Here is a 16,984-nt window from a genome sequence, read left to right as displayed (position 1 = left end):
GAGCAACAGTCTTGTACCTGTAAAAAGAAAAGAGGAAAGTGCTCTTTATTGAGGATTTAATAGTCTAGACTTTTCTAAGGTCCTTGACAGTATTACTTCTTTATTAATTTCCTTTTTTTTTTTTTCAGATATGGCAGTTAAAACTGAGAGGTTAAATAACTTGTCCAAGCTTAACAATTAATAAGGGGTAGAGTTGGGAGTCTGGCTCCCAAGTCCACACTGTTAACCGCTATAGCAGTGTGCTAACACTGCCACCATTTTCATAGCAGTGAAGTTCTGACAGTACAACCACTACACCAGTGAAAAGAGGAAAAATCAAAGACCATAGTGCTTTCGCTGTGTAAAAAAGACACATAGGGAAGAGGCAAGGAGGCAAGGACTGAGTATAATAAATAAGGACAGGAGTATATAACAACAGTATCCAGAAAGATGAAGCAGAACATAATCACGTTTTTTGGTAACAGCTTTATTGAGATATATTTCATATACCATGCAGTTCACTCATTGAAAATGTACAATTCAGCGGTTTTTAGTACATTCATAGAGTTGTACAACCATTCCCGCAATCAGTTATAGAACATTTTCATTACCTCAAAATGAAACCTGGCTGGATGTGGTGGCACATGCTATAGTCCCACCTACCTGGGAGGCTGAAGCAGGAGAATCACTTAAGGCTGGGAGTTGGAGGCTGCAGTGCCCTATGATCACACCTGTGAATAGCCACGTATTCCAACCTGGGTAACATAGCAAGACCCTGTCTTTATAAAGGAAAAAAACTCTATACAATCACCCCCTTATCTCCTTAGGGACCCTCAACCCCCAGCCCTAGGCAACCACTAATCTACTTTCTGTCTCAATATGTTTGCCTATTCTGGACATTTCATATATATGGAATCATAAAATGTATGGGATTTTGTGGGGGGGGGTTTGTTTTTTTTTTTTTTTTTTTTTTGAGACAGAGTCTCACTCTGTTGCCTGGGCTAGAGTACCGTGGTGTCAGCCTAGCTCACAGCAACTTCAAATTCCTGGGCTCAGGCGAGTAGCTGGGACTACAGGCATGTGCCACCATGCCCAGCTAATTTTTTCTATATATATTTTTAGTTGTCCAATTAATTTCTTTCTATTTTTAGTAGAGACGGGGTCTCACTCTTGCTCAGGCTGGTTTTTTTTTGTTTGTTTGTTTGGTTGGTTTTTTTGAGACAGAGTCTCGCTTTGTTACCCAGGCTTGAGTGAGTGCCGTGGTGTCAGCCTAGCTCACAGCAACCTCAAACTCCTGGGCTCAAGCAATCCTTCTGTCTCAGCCTCCCGAGCAGCTGGGACTACAGGCATGCGCCACCATGTCCGGCTGATTTTTTTCTATATATATTAGTTGGCCGATTAATTTCTTTCTATTTATAGTAGAAACGGGGTCTCGCTCTTGCTCAGGCTGGTTTCAAACTCCTGACCTGGAGCAATCTGCCCACCTCGGCCTCCCAGAGTGCTAGGATTACAGGCGTGAGCCACCACGCCTGGCCCTGGGTTTTTGTAATGTGCTTATTTTACTTAGCATAATGTTTTTAAGGTTCATGTTGTAGCATGTATCAGTACATCTTTCCTTTTTATGTCCAAATTAATATTCCATTGTATGGATAATACCTTACATTTTGTTTATTCATCAGTTGATAGACATTTGGGTTATTTCCACTTTTTGATTATTATGAATAATGCTGCTGTGAACATTTGTGTACAAGTTTTTGTGTGAACATATGTCTTTGTTTCTTTGGGGCATATCCCTAGGAGTGGAATTGCTGGGTCAAATGATTAAATGATAAATCTATGTTTAACTTTCTGAGGGAACTGCCAGTATGGCTGCACCATTTTATTTTCCCACCAGCAGCGTCCAAGGGTTTCTGTTTCTCTGCATCCTCACCAATGCTTGTTATCATCTGCCTTTTTTATTATAACCATCCTGTGGGCGTAGTGACATCTCATTGTGGTTTTGATTTGCATTTCTTCAATGACTAATGATAATGCATATATTTTCATGTGCTTATTGGCCATTTTTATATCTTCTTTGGAGAACTGCCTATTCAAATCTTTGCCCGTTTTTTAAATTGAATTATTTGTCTTCGTAATCACTTTTTAAAAAGACTTTATTTTTGAGAGTAGTTTTAGGTTCGCAGCAAAATTGAGAGGAAGGTACAGAGATATCCCACACACACATAGCCTCCCTGCCCTATGCATGCGTAGCCTCCCCTATTAACATCCCCAAGAGTAGTACGTTTGCTACAATTGATGCACCAACATTGATACATTGTTATCACTCAAGGTTTGTGGTTTCAGGGTTCACTCTTTTTTTTTTTTTTTTTGACAGAGTCTCACTCTGTTGCCCGGGATAGAGTGCTGTGGCATCAGCCTAGCTCACAGCAACCTCAAACTCCTGCACTCAAGCAATCCTTCTGCCTCAGCCTCCCGGGTAGCTGGGACTACAGGCATGTGCCACCATTCCTAGCTGATTTTTTCTATATATTTTTAGTTGTCCAGCTATTTCTTTCTATTTTTTTTAGTAGAGACAGGGTCTCACTCTTGCTCAGGCTGGTTTTGAACTCCTGACCTTGAGTGATCTACCCACCTCGGCCTCCCAGAGTTCTAGGATTACAGGTGTGAGCCACTACACTGCCTTTTTTTTTTTTTTTTTTTTTTTTTGCATTTGGAAGTTCTGTTGTTCTAGCATCATTAGTGAAAAGACTATCTTTGCTCTATTGCATTGCCTTTGCTCCTTTGTCAAAGGTCAGTTGACTATATTTATGTGGATTTATTTCTGGGCTTTATTCTGTTCCATTGATCTATTTCTCTGTTCTTTTGCCAGTACCAAACTGTCTTGATTACTATAGCTTTGTAGTAAGCCTTAAGGTTGGACATGTCAGTCCTCCAACTTTGTTCTTCTCCTTTAATATTGTGTTGGCTATTCTAGGTCTTTTACCTCTCTCTATAAAATTTAGAATCAGTTTTAGAATCACTTGTTAAACTTTGTTTTAAGCAAGAACAACAAATTATGAAAGATGTGCTTAAGAGAGATGTTTTAATGTTTTTGTGAAAGGCAAAATTCATTTATGGCATTTGAAGAGAGTGATAAAATCAGCACAGTGGTGGTATAGTAAGGAGATTGCTTTGAATGCTGTCTCAACCAGCTCACCCTTCTGATCGTTAGCCTCATCTGTACAGTGAGGATAATAATGCCTACATTGCAGATGACGCTTAAGGGATTTATGAAAGGTTTTGTGATGGAAGCATGCTATACCCAATAAATATTTGCCAGGTAGATGAAAGGCTAATTTTTACAAAATAAAATATCCAGTAATTTTCTAGTGCCCTGATAAAACTTCAATATAAAGTCAGCCTTCAGGAAATGCACACAGTGTATTTAACTATATTTACTATTAAAATCTCAGTGTCTGACACATAATAGATGTTATATATTATAGAAATAACAGCTAACATTTGGTAAACATTTTCTGTGCACCAAGTGATGAAATAAGCATTTTGGTTTGTCTGGGTAAATGGTAGAGTTGGAATTTAAGTCCAGATCTGAATCCAGAGCTCATGCTCTGAGCCACCACCCCACCATGCTGCTTTCTATTAACTGAGAGCTGCTGTTATTCCAAACCACAGAAGCAGAACAGTTATCAGTTAATTCTAAGAAAAGCTCAGAAGAGGGTGAGAAGAGAAGAAAATTAACTACTGTAAATGAATCCAGGCTGATCAAGTTACATTTCAAGGTACTGAAATTTCCTGCCACTGGGATCCCTGTGTTACCAGTGGTCACTCGTTAGCCACCCTGAAATCAGAATCGGGTAATGCTGTAGATTTAATGTCCAGCCCTCAGTAGTTTGTTGCAAAGTGTCCAATTATGAAGTCAAACAAATTTAAAAATATGAGCCTTATGATTATACTACTGGAGAAGATTCGTGTTATAATAGGCTGTTCAATGATACTAAGAAAAAAATATATTTGCACATGAAACCCGTTACCCTAGGACAGATCTGTAGTAATCCGTGTACTGATACAAAGTGCTGCAGTATGTGGAAAAGTTGATTTGAAATTGGCTGTTAGACACAAGGTTTCAATTTCATGTGTGACTGAGTAGAAGGGCATATAAGGAGCTAAATGTATCACTTAGACACCAAAAAAGAGTTAAAGAAGCATAAGGCTTTTTTTCAAGTGCTTTGGGCTATTTGGCATTCAGAATATTTATCCGAAACCCTTTTTTCCTTCAGAATTAAGTTCAGCAAGCAAACGACCAGGTAGGTTTTATACATGCTGTCTTCAGTGATTGCAGTGTAAGCACCATTCTAAATGGCCTGCCATTTCTGAGTGTAAGACTTCAGTCAAGACACCCACATTTTTATCTGTTTCAGCTGGGGTCAAAAGAATAAATAAAATTAAAATTTTAAAAAGACACCTACATTTAGAGGTTTCGTAGCTCTAAATTCTATGGTAAGTCACTTAACCACCAAGCTTCAGATTATCTGTGTATTTATATAGTCACAGTCAACGTTGTATGAGAGGATTGATCAGGGGCTGTAAAACACCATACACATGTTGATAAATGGTTATTTTTATTGTTAGAATTGAAAGTTCTGTGATGCATGAACATGAAGAAACTACTATTTGGTGATATCTCTTCACCAATATTCTATTGGTGAAGAGATTCTATTAAGTGCTATCTGAGTAGCACATTAATTCCCTCAGTTGAGTTGGTGTTATGACGCTGGCAGGCTAGAAAGTGACGCAGGTGTTAACCTGACCGACTGCTCTGTGAGGCCAAGGTCTGCCCTTTTGTCTACCATTAGGTCTTTGCTGTCTTAGGCTTATGAACTTTTCTAGTAGATTCAAAAGTAAAAATAAAGCCAATAGGCCGGGCGCGGTGGCTCACACCTGTAATCCTGACACTCTGGGAGGCTGAGGTCGGCAGATCGTTTGAGCTTAGGAGTTCGAGCAGCCTGAGCAAGAGTGAGACTCTGTCGCTACTAAAAAAATAGAAAGAAATTAGCTGGACAACTAAAAATATATAGAAAAAATTAGCCAGGCATGGTGGCACATGCCTGTAAGCCCAGCTACTTGGGAGGCTGAGGCAGGAGGATGGCTTGAGCCCAGGAGTTTGCGGTTGCTGTGAGCTAGGCTGATGCCATGGCACTCTAGCCTGGGCAACAGAGTGAGACTCTGTCTCAAAAAAATAAATAAATAAAACCAACAAAATTTGTCTTTATCCACTTGCACTCATCAACAGAGTTGCTTTTAGAATTTCTAGAATACTACTATTTTTCTGTTGTTTTGTTTGGTTTGGTTTTTGTTGTTGTTGTTGTTGTTCTAGAGAGAAAATGGTCAGTCTCCATAAGTGGAGAAAGACCAATACTACTGTTTTCTGATAGCCAGGTATTTTGCTTTCTATTGGTCAGCACTATTAGAATACAATATGAACTTCTCTTTTTGTGCTTAACTATTAATAGCAGCATAATAACCCGATGAGGTAGAATCAACAGGTATCAAAAGGATATGAGTTTAAAAATTTGTTCAAGAATTATTTAAATTTCCAAAACTAAAAACACAAATATCTGGCTTTGTGGTGGAAGCATGCTATCTTGCTATCTGGTGCGTTGTCTGTACTCAATAAGGTAGATGAAAGGCTATTTTTTTACAGAATAAAATATCCAGTAATTTTCTAGTGCACTGATAAAACTTCAGTATAAATTCAGCCTTCAGAAAATGCACACAGTGTATTTAACTAGATTTACTATTAAAAATCTCATCTTTTCACTGAGTTTAACCACAGTGCAACTGAAAACCATTATGTGATACCCTGGCTGCTTAATTGGGCACACAGAGAATAGCATTGTTCACTGGCATTGCTGTCCTCAGAATGGGTGAGGACTGTTCTGGGACTTCCAGCATAATCTGAACAAAACCTCTCTGTGTTAATCATCACAAATTGTCTTTTGTCCTTCACCTTTTGGAATCTTCCCAGATCTTTCTCCTCTTCTTTCATAAGCATCTCATTTGCTTATTGTTCCTGCTTGCACTGTAATTTAGAACAGTGATTCCCCACTATGGTGGAACAGAGAGTTTTCATCACTGTTATTCATAATTTGTCTTTCAGTTTCCATATCTTCCCACAGTAGGGGAGTATTGTGGCCCAGCCCACAATTAATTATTCTTCTGGAAACTTTGACCTGATAGTAGCCATGGTCTCTCATTTTTCTTCTTTGCCCACTCTTTCTGTCTTCCAGAGAGGACCCACCAGGAAGTTTCATCAGTTTGTCTGTCCACCTATAGTTAATGTTGCTATACTGTCTCCATAGCTCAGAGTTTATCTTCATAACATATTCTGTAAAGACTTACTGAAGGAAAAAAAAAAAAAAAGACTTACTGAAGGCCTACTATGTGTCAGGCACTGACGATATAGCAATTATAAAACAAACAAAAAATATCTGCCCTCTTGGAGCTGGCACTTGAGTAAACAGAAAATGAAGAAAATGTATAAGTGAAGTATGTAGTATCTTAGAAAAGTAAAGTAGGGATGGGGGAAAGGGAATGCTGGAGTGGAGGGAGATGGATCCAGAAGCATTTCATTTTGAATTGGATACTCAGATAAATGGTGACTTTCTGAAATGGTGACATGGGAGCAAAGAGTTGAAGGGTGAGAGGAATATCTGGAGGGAGGCATGTGGATATCTGGAAGATCATTCCAGGCAGAGGGGCGGCACATGCAAAGGGTCTGAGCAGGAGCATGCCTATGATGCTTGAGGAACAGTACAGAGGCCAGTGCAGCTGAAACGAAGGAGGAAATGAGGTGCAGGGCTGACTGAGGAGATGGAGGTGGTTTAGGTCCTTGTGGCCTATTTATAAGAACTTTGGTTTTTGCTTAAAGTGAGAAGAACCCATGGGAGAGTTTTAACGAAAGGAGTGATATGATTGGATGTGTTTTAACAGGATTACTCTTACTTACTATTTTTAAAGGAGAGAAGGTTCATCCAACAATTGTAGAATACACATTCTTCTCCTAAGTACATAGATCATTCTCAAGGATAGACCATATGTTAGGTCACAAAACAAGTCTTCAGAAAGTTACAAAATTGAAATCATACCAAGTATTTTCCCTGGTTACAATGGAATAAAACTACAAGTCAATAATAAGAGAGACATTGGAAACTCTTTGAACACATGGAAATTAAACAACATGCTCCTGAATGACCAGTGGGTCAATGAAGCAAGTAAGAAGAAAATTTTAAAATGTCTTGAAAGAAATGAAAATGAAAACACAAAATATCAAAACCTGTAGGATACAGTGAAAGCAGTAATAAGAGGAAAATTTATAGCAATAAGTGCCTACATCAAAAAAGTAGAAAAGTTTCAAATAAACAACTTAATGATTCATCTCAAAGAAATAGGAAAGAGCAAACCAAATCCTAAATTAGTAGAAGAAAAGAAATAAGATCAGAGAACATTCAAAGAAGAAATATTAATAATATCAATCCTACTTAAATTATTCTAAAAAATCAAACTCATTTCTATGAGGCCTGTATCACCCAATACCAAAACCAAAGATAAAACAAAAAAATAAAACTATAGACCATTATCTCTTATGAACATAGATGCAAAAATCCTCAACAAAATACTAGCAAACTGAATGCAACAACACATTAAAAAGATTATTCCTCATGATCAAGTGGGATTCATCCCAGGGATGAACACATTTGTGTATGTGTTCAATATGATATATCATATCAACAGAACAAAGGACAAAAACATTATTATTTCAATTGATGCTGAAAAAGCATTCAATAAAATTCAACATTCCTTCATGTTAAAAACTCCCAAAATACTGGATATAGAAGGACTTACCTCAAGATGATAAAAGTCATATATGACAGACCCGCAGCGAGTATCATACTGAAAGGGGGAAAAGTGAAAGCCTTTCCTCTAGACCCGGTACACGACAAGGATGCCCACTTTCACCATTATTATTCAGCATAGTACTGGAAGTTCTAGCTAGAGCAGTCAGATAAGAGAAAGAAAGAAAGGGCATCCAAACTGGAAAAGAAAAGTCAAATTATCCCTATTTGCAGAGGATATAATCTTATACCTAGAGAAACCAAAAAGCTCCACAAAAAACTATTAGAACTGTTAAACAAAATAAGTAAAGTTGCAGATACAAAATCAACATACATAAATCAGAATTTCTGTATGCCAAGAATAAACAATCTAAAAAAGAAACCAAGACAATAATCCCATTTACAATAGCTACAAATAAAATAATATATCTAGGAATAAACTTAACCAAAGAAGTGAAAGATCTCTACAATAAAAACTATAAAACATTGATGAGAGAAATTAAAGAGGACACACACAAAAAGCAAAAAGTGGAAAGATATTCGATGCTTGTGGATTGGAAGAATTAATATTGTTAAAATCTCCATACTACCCAAAGCAATCTACAGATTCAATGCAATCTCCATCAAAATACCAATAACATTCTTTACAGAAATAGAAAAAAATAATCATAAAATTTATATGGAACCACAAAAGACCCAGAATAGCCAAAGGCATCCTGAACAAAAAGAACAAAACTGGAGGAATCATATTACCTGACTTCAAATTATATTACAGAGCTACGGTAACCAAAACACCACGGTACTGGCATAAAAACAGACACATAGACCAATGGAGCCGAATAGAGAACCCAGAAATAAATCCACACATCTATAGTGAACTTATCTTTGACAAAGGTGCCAAGAACACACAGTGGGGAAAGGACAGTCTTTTCAATAAATGGTGTTGGGAAAACTGGATATCCATGTGCAGAAGAATGAAACCAGGCCCTTAACTCTTCCCATACACAAAAGTCAAACCAAAATGGATTAAAGACTTAAATCTAAGACCTGAAAGTATAAAACTACTAACAGAAAACATTGGGGAAACGCTTCAGGACGTTGGTCTGGGCAATGATTTCTTGAATAATACCCCCAACACAGAGGCAACCAAAGCAAAATTGGACAAATGGGATCACATCAAGCTACAAATCTTCTGCACTGCAAAGGAAACAATCAACAAAGTGAAGAGACAACCCACAGAATGGGAAAAAATATTTGCCAACTTACCCATCTGACAAGGAAAAGGATTAATAACTAGAATATATAAGGAGTTCCAGCAACTGAATAGGAAAAATCAAATAATCCAATTTAAAAATGGGGAAAGGATCTGAATAGAAATCTCTCAAAAGAAGACATACAGATGGCCAACAGGCATATGAAAAAATAGTTATCAGAGAAATGCAAATCAAAACTACAATGAGATATCATCTCATCCCAGTTAAAATGGCTTCCATCAAAAAGACAGGGAACAACGAATGCTGACGAGGATGTGTAAAAAGGGGAACCCTCATATACTGCTGGTGGGAATGTGAATTAGTGCAACCAGTATGGAGAACAGAATGGAGATTCCTCAAAAAACTAAAAATAGAACTACCATATGACCCAGCAATCTCACTGCTGGGTATATACCCTAAGGAAGGGAAATCAGTATATCAAAAAAATATCTGCACTCCCATGTTTACTGCAGCACTATTCACAATAACCAAGATTGGGAATTACCCTAAGGGTCCATAAATGGATGAATGGATAAAGAAATTGTGGTAGATATACACAATGAAATATTATATGGCCACAAAAATGAATGAAATCCTGCCATTTGCAACTTGGATAGAACTGGAGAAAGTTATGTTAAGTGAAATAAGCCAAGCACAGAAAGACAAATCTTGCAGGTTCTCACTCGTATGTGGGAGTTAAATATTAAAAATGATTGATCTCATGGAGTCAGAGTGTAGAATGATGGTTACCAAGCTGGGAAGAGTAGCAGGGAGTGGGGATAAGATGGGGATGGCTAATGGGTGCAAAAATATAGTTAGTTAGATATAATGAACAATATTTGATAGCACAACAAAGTGACTATAGTCAACAGTAAATTAGTTTTGGCTGGGCATGGTGGCTCACGCCTATAATCCTTGCACTCTGGGAGGCCGAGGTGGGAGGATCGCTCAACATCAGGAGTTCGAAACCAGCCTGAGCAAGAGCGAGACCCCATCTTTACTAAAAATAGAAAGAAAATAATTGGCCAATTAAAAATATAGAAAATTTAGCTGGGCATGGTGGCGCATGCCTGTAGTCCCAGCTACTCGGGAGGCTGAGGCAGGAGGATTGTTTGAGCCCAGGAGTTTGAGGTTGCTGTGAGCTAGACTGATGCCACGACACTCTAGCCCGGGCAACAGAATGAAACTGTGTCTCAAAAACAAACAAACAAACAGAAAAACACAAAAATCCCCAATAAGTTAGTTTTTAACTAAAAGAATGGAATTGGAATGTTCCTAACATAAATAAATGATAAATGTCTGAGGTGGTGGACACCCCAATTACCCTGATTGATTAATTCACATTATATGCCTGTATCAAAACATCACATATACCCTATAAAGATATACAAATATTATGTGCCCATAATAATTAAAAATTTTTTTAAATTAAATAAAGGAGGGAAGGGATCAGAAGCAAGGAGGTGTATTAGGAAGCAAGTTCGCTAAGCAAGCACAAGATGATGGTGGCTTGGCTCAGGATGACAGTGGTGGTCGTGATGAGAAGTGGTCAGATTATGGGTGGATTGTGAAGATAGAGCCTACAGGAGGATTGAATGTGGAGTGTGAGAAGGGAGATGTCAAGGATGTACCCAACGATCATGGCCTGAGCAGATGGAGAGGTGGTATTGCTGTTCACTGAGGTGGGAAATAATGGAGGAGCCAGTAGAACATATGAAGGTCAGAGGAGAGGACTTGCGAGTATGTTAGTATTAACACACACACAAGCCATGAGACTGAACTAGGTCACCAAGGCTGTGGGTACGTAGAGAAGAGAATTTTAGGGCTCTCCAACATTAGGAGTCTGGAGAGGTGAGGAGGAACGAGAAAAGGAGCCTGAGAAGGGTTGCCCAGTGAGCAGGGAGGATATGAGGAGAGACAGTGACCTAGAAACTAAGTGAAAAAGGATTTTAAAGAGGAGGGAGTCATCAGCTGTCACAAATGCTAGTGATGGGTCAAGTTAAATGAGTACCTTTTACTAAAGGAGGAAGTTACCTGGGCATATTAGAAAGCTCCTCTTCTTTAAACTGAAACATTTGAAAATAATGTGAAATGTGTAATTTCCATCTATATTCAGTAAATGTTTTCCACAGTAATACAGATTCTTTATCATTTGTTGAAATTGGTTCTGTGGGTTCTTGAAAAGAATGTGTATTCTCTTGTCGTTGTTCCTCCTGAATTTGAGGAGTTATCCCATTCATCAATTCTAGAAAAGTCTCAAGTGTTATAACCGCAATATTTCCTCTGTCCTTTCTTTCTGTTCCCCGCTAGACTACTGTCAGGTGTATGTGGGGTCCTGTCATTCTGTCCTCTGTGTCTCTTGGCCTCCGTTTTATGTTTCCCATGGCTTTTCTTTCTGGGCTACATTCTAAGTAATTTCTTCAGATCTGGTTTTAGGTTTACTAATTCTTTCCTCACGTGTATTTAATCTGCTGTTTTTTAATTTATTATTTCTGTGACAATGTTTGCCATTTTTTTTTCAAATCCGCCTATTCTTTTTTTATAGACTCTACCTGTACTTTAAAGCTCTTCATATGTGTCTAGGGTTATGTTAAACATATTTTACATCTCCATCTCTATTTTGTTCTATTATATTATCTTCTTGGGGTCCTAATCCTCATTTTTTAATTTATGATGGATTTTTTCTTTGTTTTTTGTAATTTTTGTACTTTGAGCTCATCTTTAATGAGACTTAGCTTTTCCGTGGAAATCCTGTGGAACCAAGGCTGTGAGTGTGACCCTCCAAGGCCAGTTGTACCTTATCTTTGGCCAAGCCCCCTAAGGGTATTACCAGCCAGGGGCAAATGTTTGTGTTAATTCATCAACTTGGGAATTCTTGAACTCCAAGTTTGTGTGAGATGCAAGCCCAGAATTTCCATTCTTTACCCAGCAGAGACAAAAAGCTTTCTTTTCATCCCACTGTTCTGGTAGGAGGATTTTTTTCCCCAGTCCACCCTGTAATCTTCAGTCTCCTGCCAGAGCTGCCTCTCACTGGCAAAGCATAGGCAGAAGCCAATCAAAGTAGGAGCCTAGAAAGATCAGGGTTTGGCCTTTTACAGCACAGAGCAGACCAGGCAAACATTGAGAAATGGATCCGGAGACAAATAGACACAGGACCAGCACAATGTTCTACCATTTAAATAGTTCCTGGCCTCTGATAGCCAAAACACTATGCTCAGGATGATATTACAGAACTGTTAGCCATGGCCCCAACCTCCAGTGGAGACACTGTCGTACTAACTGTATAGACTAACCACAGTAGAAGTTAGATGATGTGAAGGTTTAAAATACATTCACAGACCAGCACCATGGAAACACAAAGGAGAGGCAAGTCTGGGGGTAAGTGGGACAGAGGGATGGGAAAGATCTCCCCAAAGTAGTATCCCTTGAGCTGCACCTGGAAGGATGGGTAAGGTGGTTCTTTACGGGGAACCGGGCCGTGGACAGAGGAAACTGTAGCAGAGCCGTGGGAGGTGTGTGCAGCGCATTATGAGGACCAAGGGTAGGCCAAGGTGGCTGAAAGGTGGGCAGCGAAGTCAAAGCTTAGCCTGGGAAGGTTGGCTGGGGCTGGGTTGTGGAGACTCTGGAGCCCTATGTCACCGAGTTAGGACTTCATTCTGCAAATAATGGAAGCCATTGAGCATTTGTGAGGGGAGGAACATAAAGAAATGTAGTAGCTGGCATGAGCTATTCAGTAGCAATGTAATGTGAGCCACAAAGCAGCCCCATATGTCATTTAAAATTTGTCCTTAGCCGGTCATGGTGGCACATACCTGTAGTCCCAGCTACTCAGGAGGCTGAGGCAGGAGGATCACTTGAGCCCAGGAGGTCAAGGCTGAGTGACCTATGATCATGCCACTGCATTCCAGCCTGGACAACAGGCTGAGACCCCCTAACAAACAAATAAATATTCATAGCAGTCACATTTTTAAAAAGTGAAAAGTGGGCCGGGTGTGGTGGCTCATGCCTGTAATCCTAGCTCTTTGGGAGGCCAAGTGGGGAGGATGACTTGAGGCCAGGAGTTTGAGACCACCCTGAATAAGCACCAGACCTCACATCTACAAAATAGAAAAAATTAGCCAGGCATGGTGGCTTGTGCCTGTGGTCCCAGCTACTTGAGAGACTGAGGCAGGAGGATCACTTGAGCCCAGGAGTTTGAGGTTGAAGTAAGCTATCATGATGCTACTGCACTCTAGCCTGGGTGACAGAAGTGAGACTGTCTCAAAAAAAAAAAAAAAAAAAAAAGTGAAAAGAAACAGATGAAATCAATTTTAATAATTGATTAAATATTTGGTAACCTACAAAGGTTTTTCCCCACATTATCCTGATAAAACTAATGTCATGTATGGTCCAGCTTTAGAAACAACAGCAGAATATCTGAGGCTTTTCCTCTTACTCCATGATATTATATATATAATATATTATTATTCCAGGTAGAGAGGCTGATGCTTGTGGGTTTTAATGTAAATCATTGTTTCCCAAACTGTGATACGCGTATCCCTGTGGTACACAATGCAATGATATGCAAAATAGTACTCAGGTGGACACATTTTATTTGAATAATTATATATTTGTTTTAATAACTTTAGAAGAAACAACACATTTAGCTTCAAATATGAGTAAATCTAGAGAAAATATTAAGTAAATAATAGCAGAGATGGAATGAGGATATGGCAAAAATGTTGAAAGCAGAACATGAAGTTTGAAAGACACCGGTGTAGGAGATGGGGTAACCTTGGAAACTGTTCTTCCATCAGACTCACTTGGCCACTCCGAGCAGCACCATTTTACTAGGCATCTGGCCGTCAAGTCTCTCCTTGTTGCTACACAACAGCCTAGCCAAACAGGCATCCGAATTACAATACTCAGTCTCTCCCCAGCAGAACAGAATAAATACTACCCCAAAAAAACCTTGATAATTTTGAACATGACAGTGGCACTATGATTTCATCTTGGTAGCATCAAACATAACCTGCCTTATTCATTTTTTTTTTCGTGTGGGAGTAATTATTTTAAGCTCTTGGCAACATCTGCAGAAAATAGAAAAGCTGTCTTCATTGGAACTATCAGTAAGCCCAAATCTGTACAAAATATGTAAAAAGTCAAAGAAAATCAGAAATAGAATACCCCTTTTAGAAATCCAATCTGATCCTTGCACTTTCTGCCTCTGGGGCTTTGGGTGTTCCCATCGAGAGCACTTCCTGCTGTTCCGGCTGAGCTACGTCACCGTCTACCAGAACACTGTCTTTCCCTCAAAGCCCTGCTGTCCTTCCCTCAAAGCCCTTCTCCTTGCTGTCTTTCCTGATTGCCTCTGCAGCAGAAGGTCACAGAGTCTCACTCTGTTGCTTGGGCTAGAGTGTAGTGGCGTCGGCCTAGCTCACAGCAACCTCAAACTCCTGGGCTCAAGCAATCCTCCTGCCTCAGCCTCCCAAGTAGCTGGGACTACAGGCATGTGCCACCATGCCTGGCTAATTTTTTCTATATATTTTTAGTTGGCCAATTAATTTCTTTCTATTTTTAGTAGAGACGGGGTGGGGGGGGTCTTGCTCAGGCTGGTCTCGAACTCCTGAGCTCAAACAATCCACCCGCCTCGGCCTCCCAGAGTGCTAGGATTACAGGCGTGAGCCACCGCGCCCAGCCTCTTTCCCAAGTTTTTGATACAAGCTCCTTGCTTCCATGTGCTGAAGCTTGCTTGGTACTTCCTGCTGCCAACCTAAAACAGAGAGGGAGATTTGCTAAAAGAAACTGGTGTTCATTCAGGAAAGGGCATTGCAATGGGAATACACATCCTGTAGTAAACTAGGAGCATATTCAGGGAGGTAAAGGAAGACAGATTTTTTGAAGGAAAAGTGAAGAGGATTACATAATTGTTTTCAGATCATTATCCCTGGCTACAAAGATCAGTAACAGGAGTGGTGCCAGTCAGTTGCTGGGCAGATTGTGCGTGTGTGTAAGGTTGCAATGGCCTTTGTGCACGGTTGTGGTTTCTGCAGAGTCTTTTGTGATGGTTCTTGTTATCGGGCATCCGTGCATGAGAACCCTCTCTTCATGGCCTTCTCTGGCTCTGTTTGTCAGAGTTTTTAACACAAGTGACTCCACTTAGATTCTGACAGCTTTCACTGCTTTTGCTTTTTGTCTGGGGAAGAAGGGTTTCCTGAGGTATTCACCCTGTCGCCGTGCATAGCAAGCCCTCAGCTACTTGTTGAATGATTCTGGAAGTATGTCACTTCACAGTTTGGCATCTAGTTCGCTCTGAGCCAAAGTGAACGCAATACCTCTCACCCTGAGGCAAAGCTGCTTGGGGTTTTCCTCAGAGTCACTTCCGGCTGGATACCCGCCGTGTAACCAGATCCGGGAGTTCTTTGTTCTAGTGGGTCAAGACAGTGGCCCTGTTGAGAATCACTGGGTCCTGGGAATTTTTGGTTTTATAACCTTAGAACTTTCCTTTGAGAAATGGAGAGATATATTTCTCAAACATTTTTTTTATAACAGCAGCTCACAGTAAGAAATACATTTTATATCTCCACATACTTAACTAAAAATGTTCACAATACTTACTGAGCTGTGGACACGATAGTTTCCATTTCATTTTTTTAATGCTTGGCCTGACTAGCATTTTAAAAAACTAAAGTGATATAATGACCGACTGATGGCTCGTGACCTGCTATTGAGAAAACACTGGTCTCAAGCATTGGATTCATTCCATCATGTCAGTAACTTCAAGAATGCCTCGATATGGCGAGAGTCTTCGCAAGCTCCGCACAGTTCTGATCTCTTTGAGGTCATTTCTAAAAATCCTTAATTCCGTCATTCCTACTCTGAAAAGAAATGAGGAACACACTGAAATGTCACAGACATTGCTCATTTGCCATTTGGGGGCACCGAGTGCGGCTCATTAACGCCAACTCTCTGCATGCGCGAGCTGCTCTGCAGAAGTTAGAAACCCTCCCTTTAAGGCTGTGCAGCTCTTTCAAAGCCGCGTTTGTAAACCCAGCACATCTGCTGATAAATGTCTATTTTCTACAAAGACAACTGAAATGTTCTAAACTCTACTCTGTTTTTCCCACAGGGTGTGCTGATCTCCAAACCCTGGACACAATGCAGCCAATTGAGAGGAAAAGACAGGGCTACATTCACGAGCTGATTCAGACTGAAGAGCGGTACATGGATGACCTCCAGCTTGTCGTCGAGGTGAGGGGCCCGGCGCTGACTAGCTCCGGGGTGTCTCCTGTCTCGGGGCTGCTTCCACTCAGAGGCAAAGCCAGGCCTCCCTTCTGATGTGGGACTCACAAATGGTGCCAAGGGCTCTCACACCTTCCAAATGCTGTCTCTGCCCACTGGATAATGCTTGAGGGTGAAAGTCTCCAATTAGGATATGGGCTTTTCCCCAGATTAGGTCATTCAGAGTGAAGACAGAGGACAAAAAGGCATTGGAATGCCTGCCTTGGACATGGTAGAAGCTCCTTCAAGGAAGCACGAGGGTATCGAGTAGGTGTGAAAGCTCTAAAGCAGACTCTATCTACCTCAAATTGTTACTTAACTTCTGTTTTGACACCTGATGTTTTCATAAACACTGCTATTTCCCAGGGAATTTTTGAAGCAATGAAAGTGTTCACCTAATGTTTGTATTAGTTTGGAAAACCAAATAGGAGCATATTATAAATTATTTCCCAAATATTTACTGTTTGTTTCTGTATGTGCCTATTAATGTTACCAGTGACCTCTAAGCTGATGACAGCTTCCTCATTAGAGTAGCATTTTAAAATGATTTGTATTGGAGTGAATAAAAGATACTTTTGTTTCCATGGCTTTTAGTTTCCA

The 16,984-nt window shown here is 39.9% G+C and overlaps 1 protein-coding gene across 4 annotated transcripts in view; it reads left to right on the top strand.

Annotated features, from left to right (window-relative positions):
• The window catches only part of ITSN2 (intersectin 2), a 150,000-nt gene that overhangs the window by 114,929 nt on the left and 18,087 nt on the right, over positions 1 to 16,984 (top strand). For all 4 annotated transcript variants that reach the window (XM_076000587.1, XM_076000589.1, XM_012788100.3 and 1 more), the window contains one exon: positions 16,233 to 16,354. In XM_076000587.1, the coding sequence (XP_075856702.1) occupies positions 16,233 to 16,354 (122 nt within the window). The remainder of the gene's footprint in view (positions 1 to 16,232; positions 16,355 to 16,984) is intronic.

The sequence above is a fragment of the Microcebus murinus genome, chromosome 3 (genome assembly GCF_040939455.1).
Source record: "Microcebus murinus isolate Inina chromosome 3, M.murinus_Inina_mat1.0, whole genome shotgun sequence".
Lineage (NCBI taxonomy): Eukaryota > Metazoa > Chordata > Mammalia > Primates > Cheirogaleidae > Microcebus > Microcebus murinus.
This window is presented reverse-complemented; position numbering and strand designations above follow the sequence as displayed.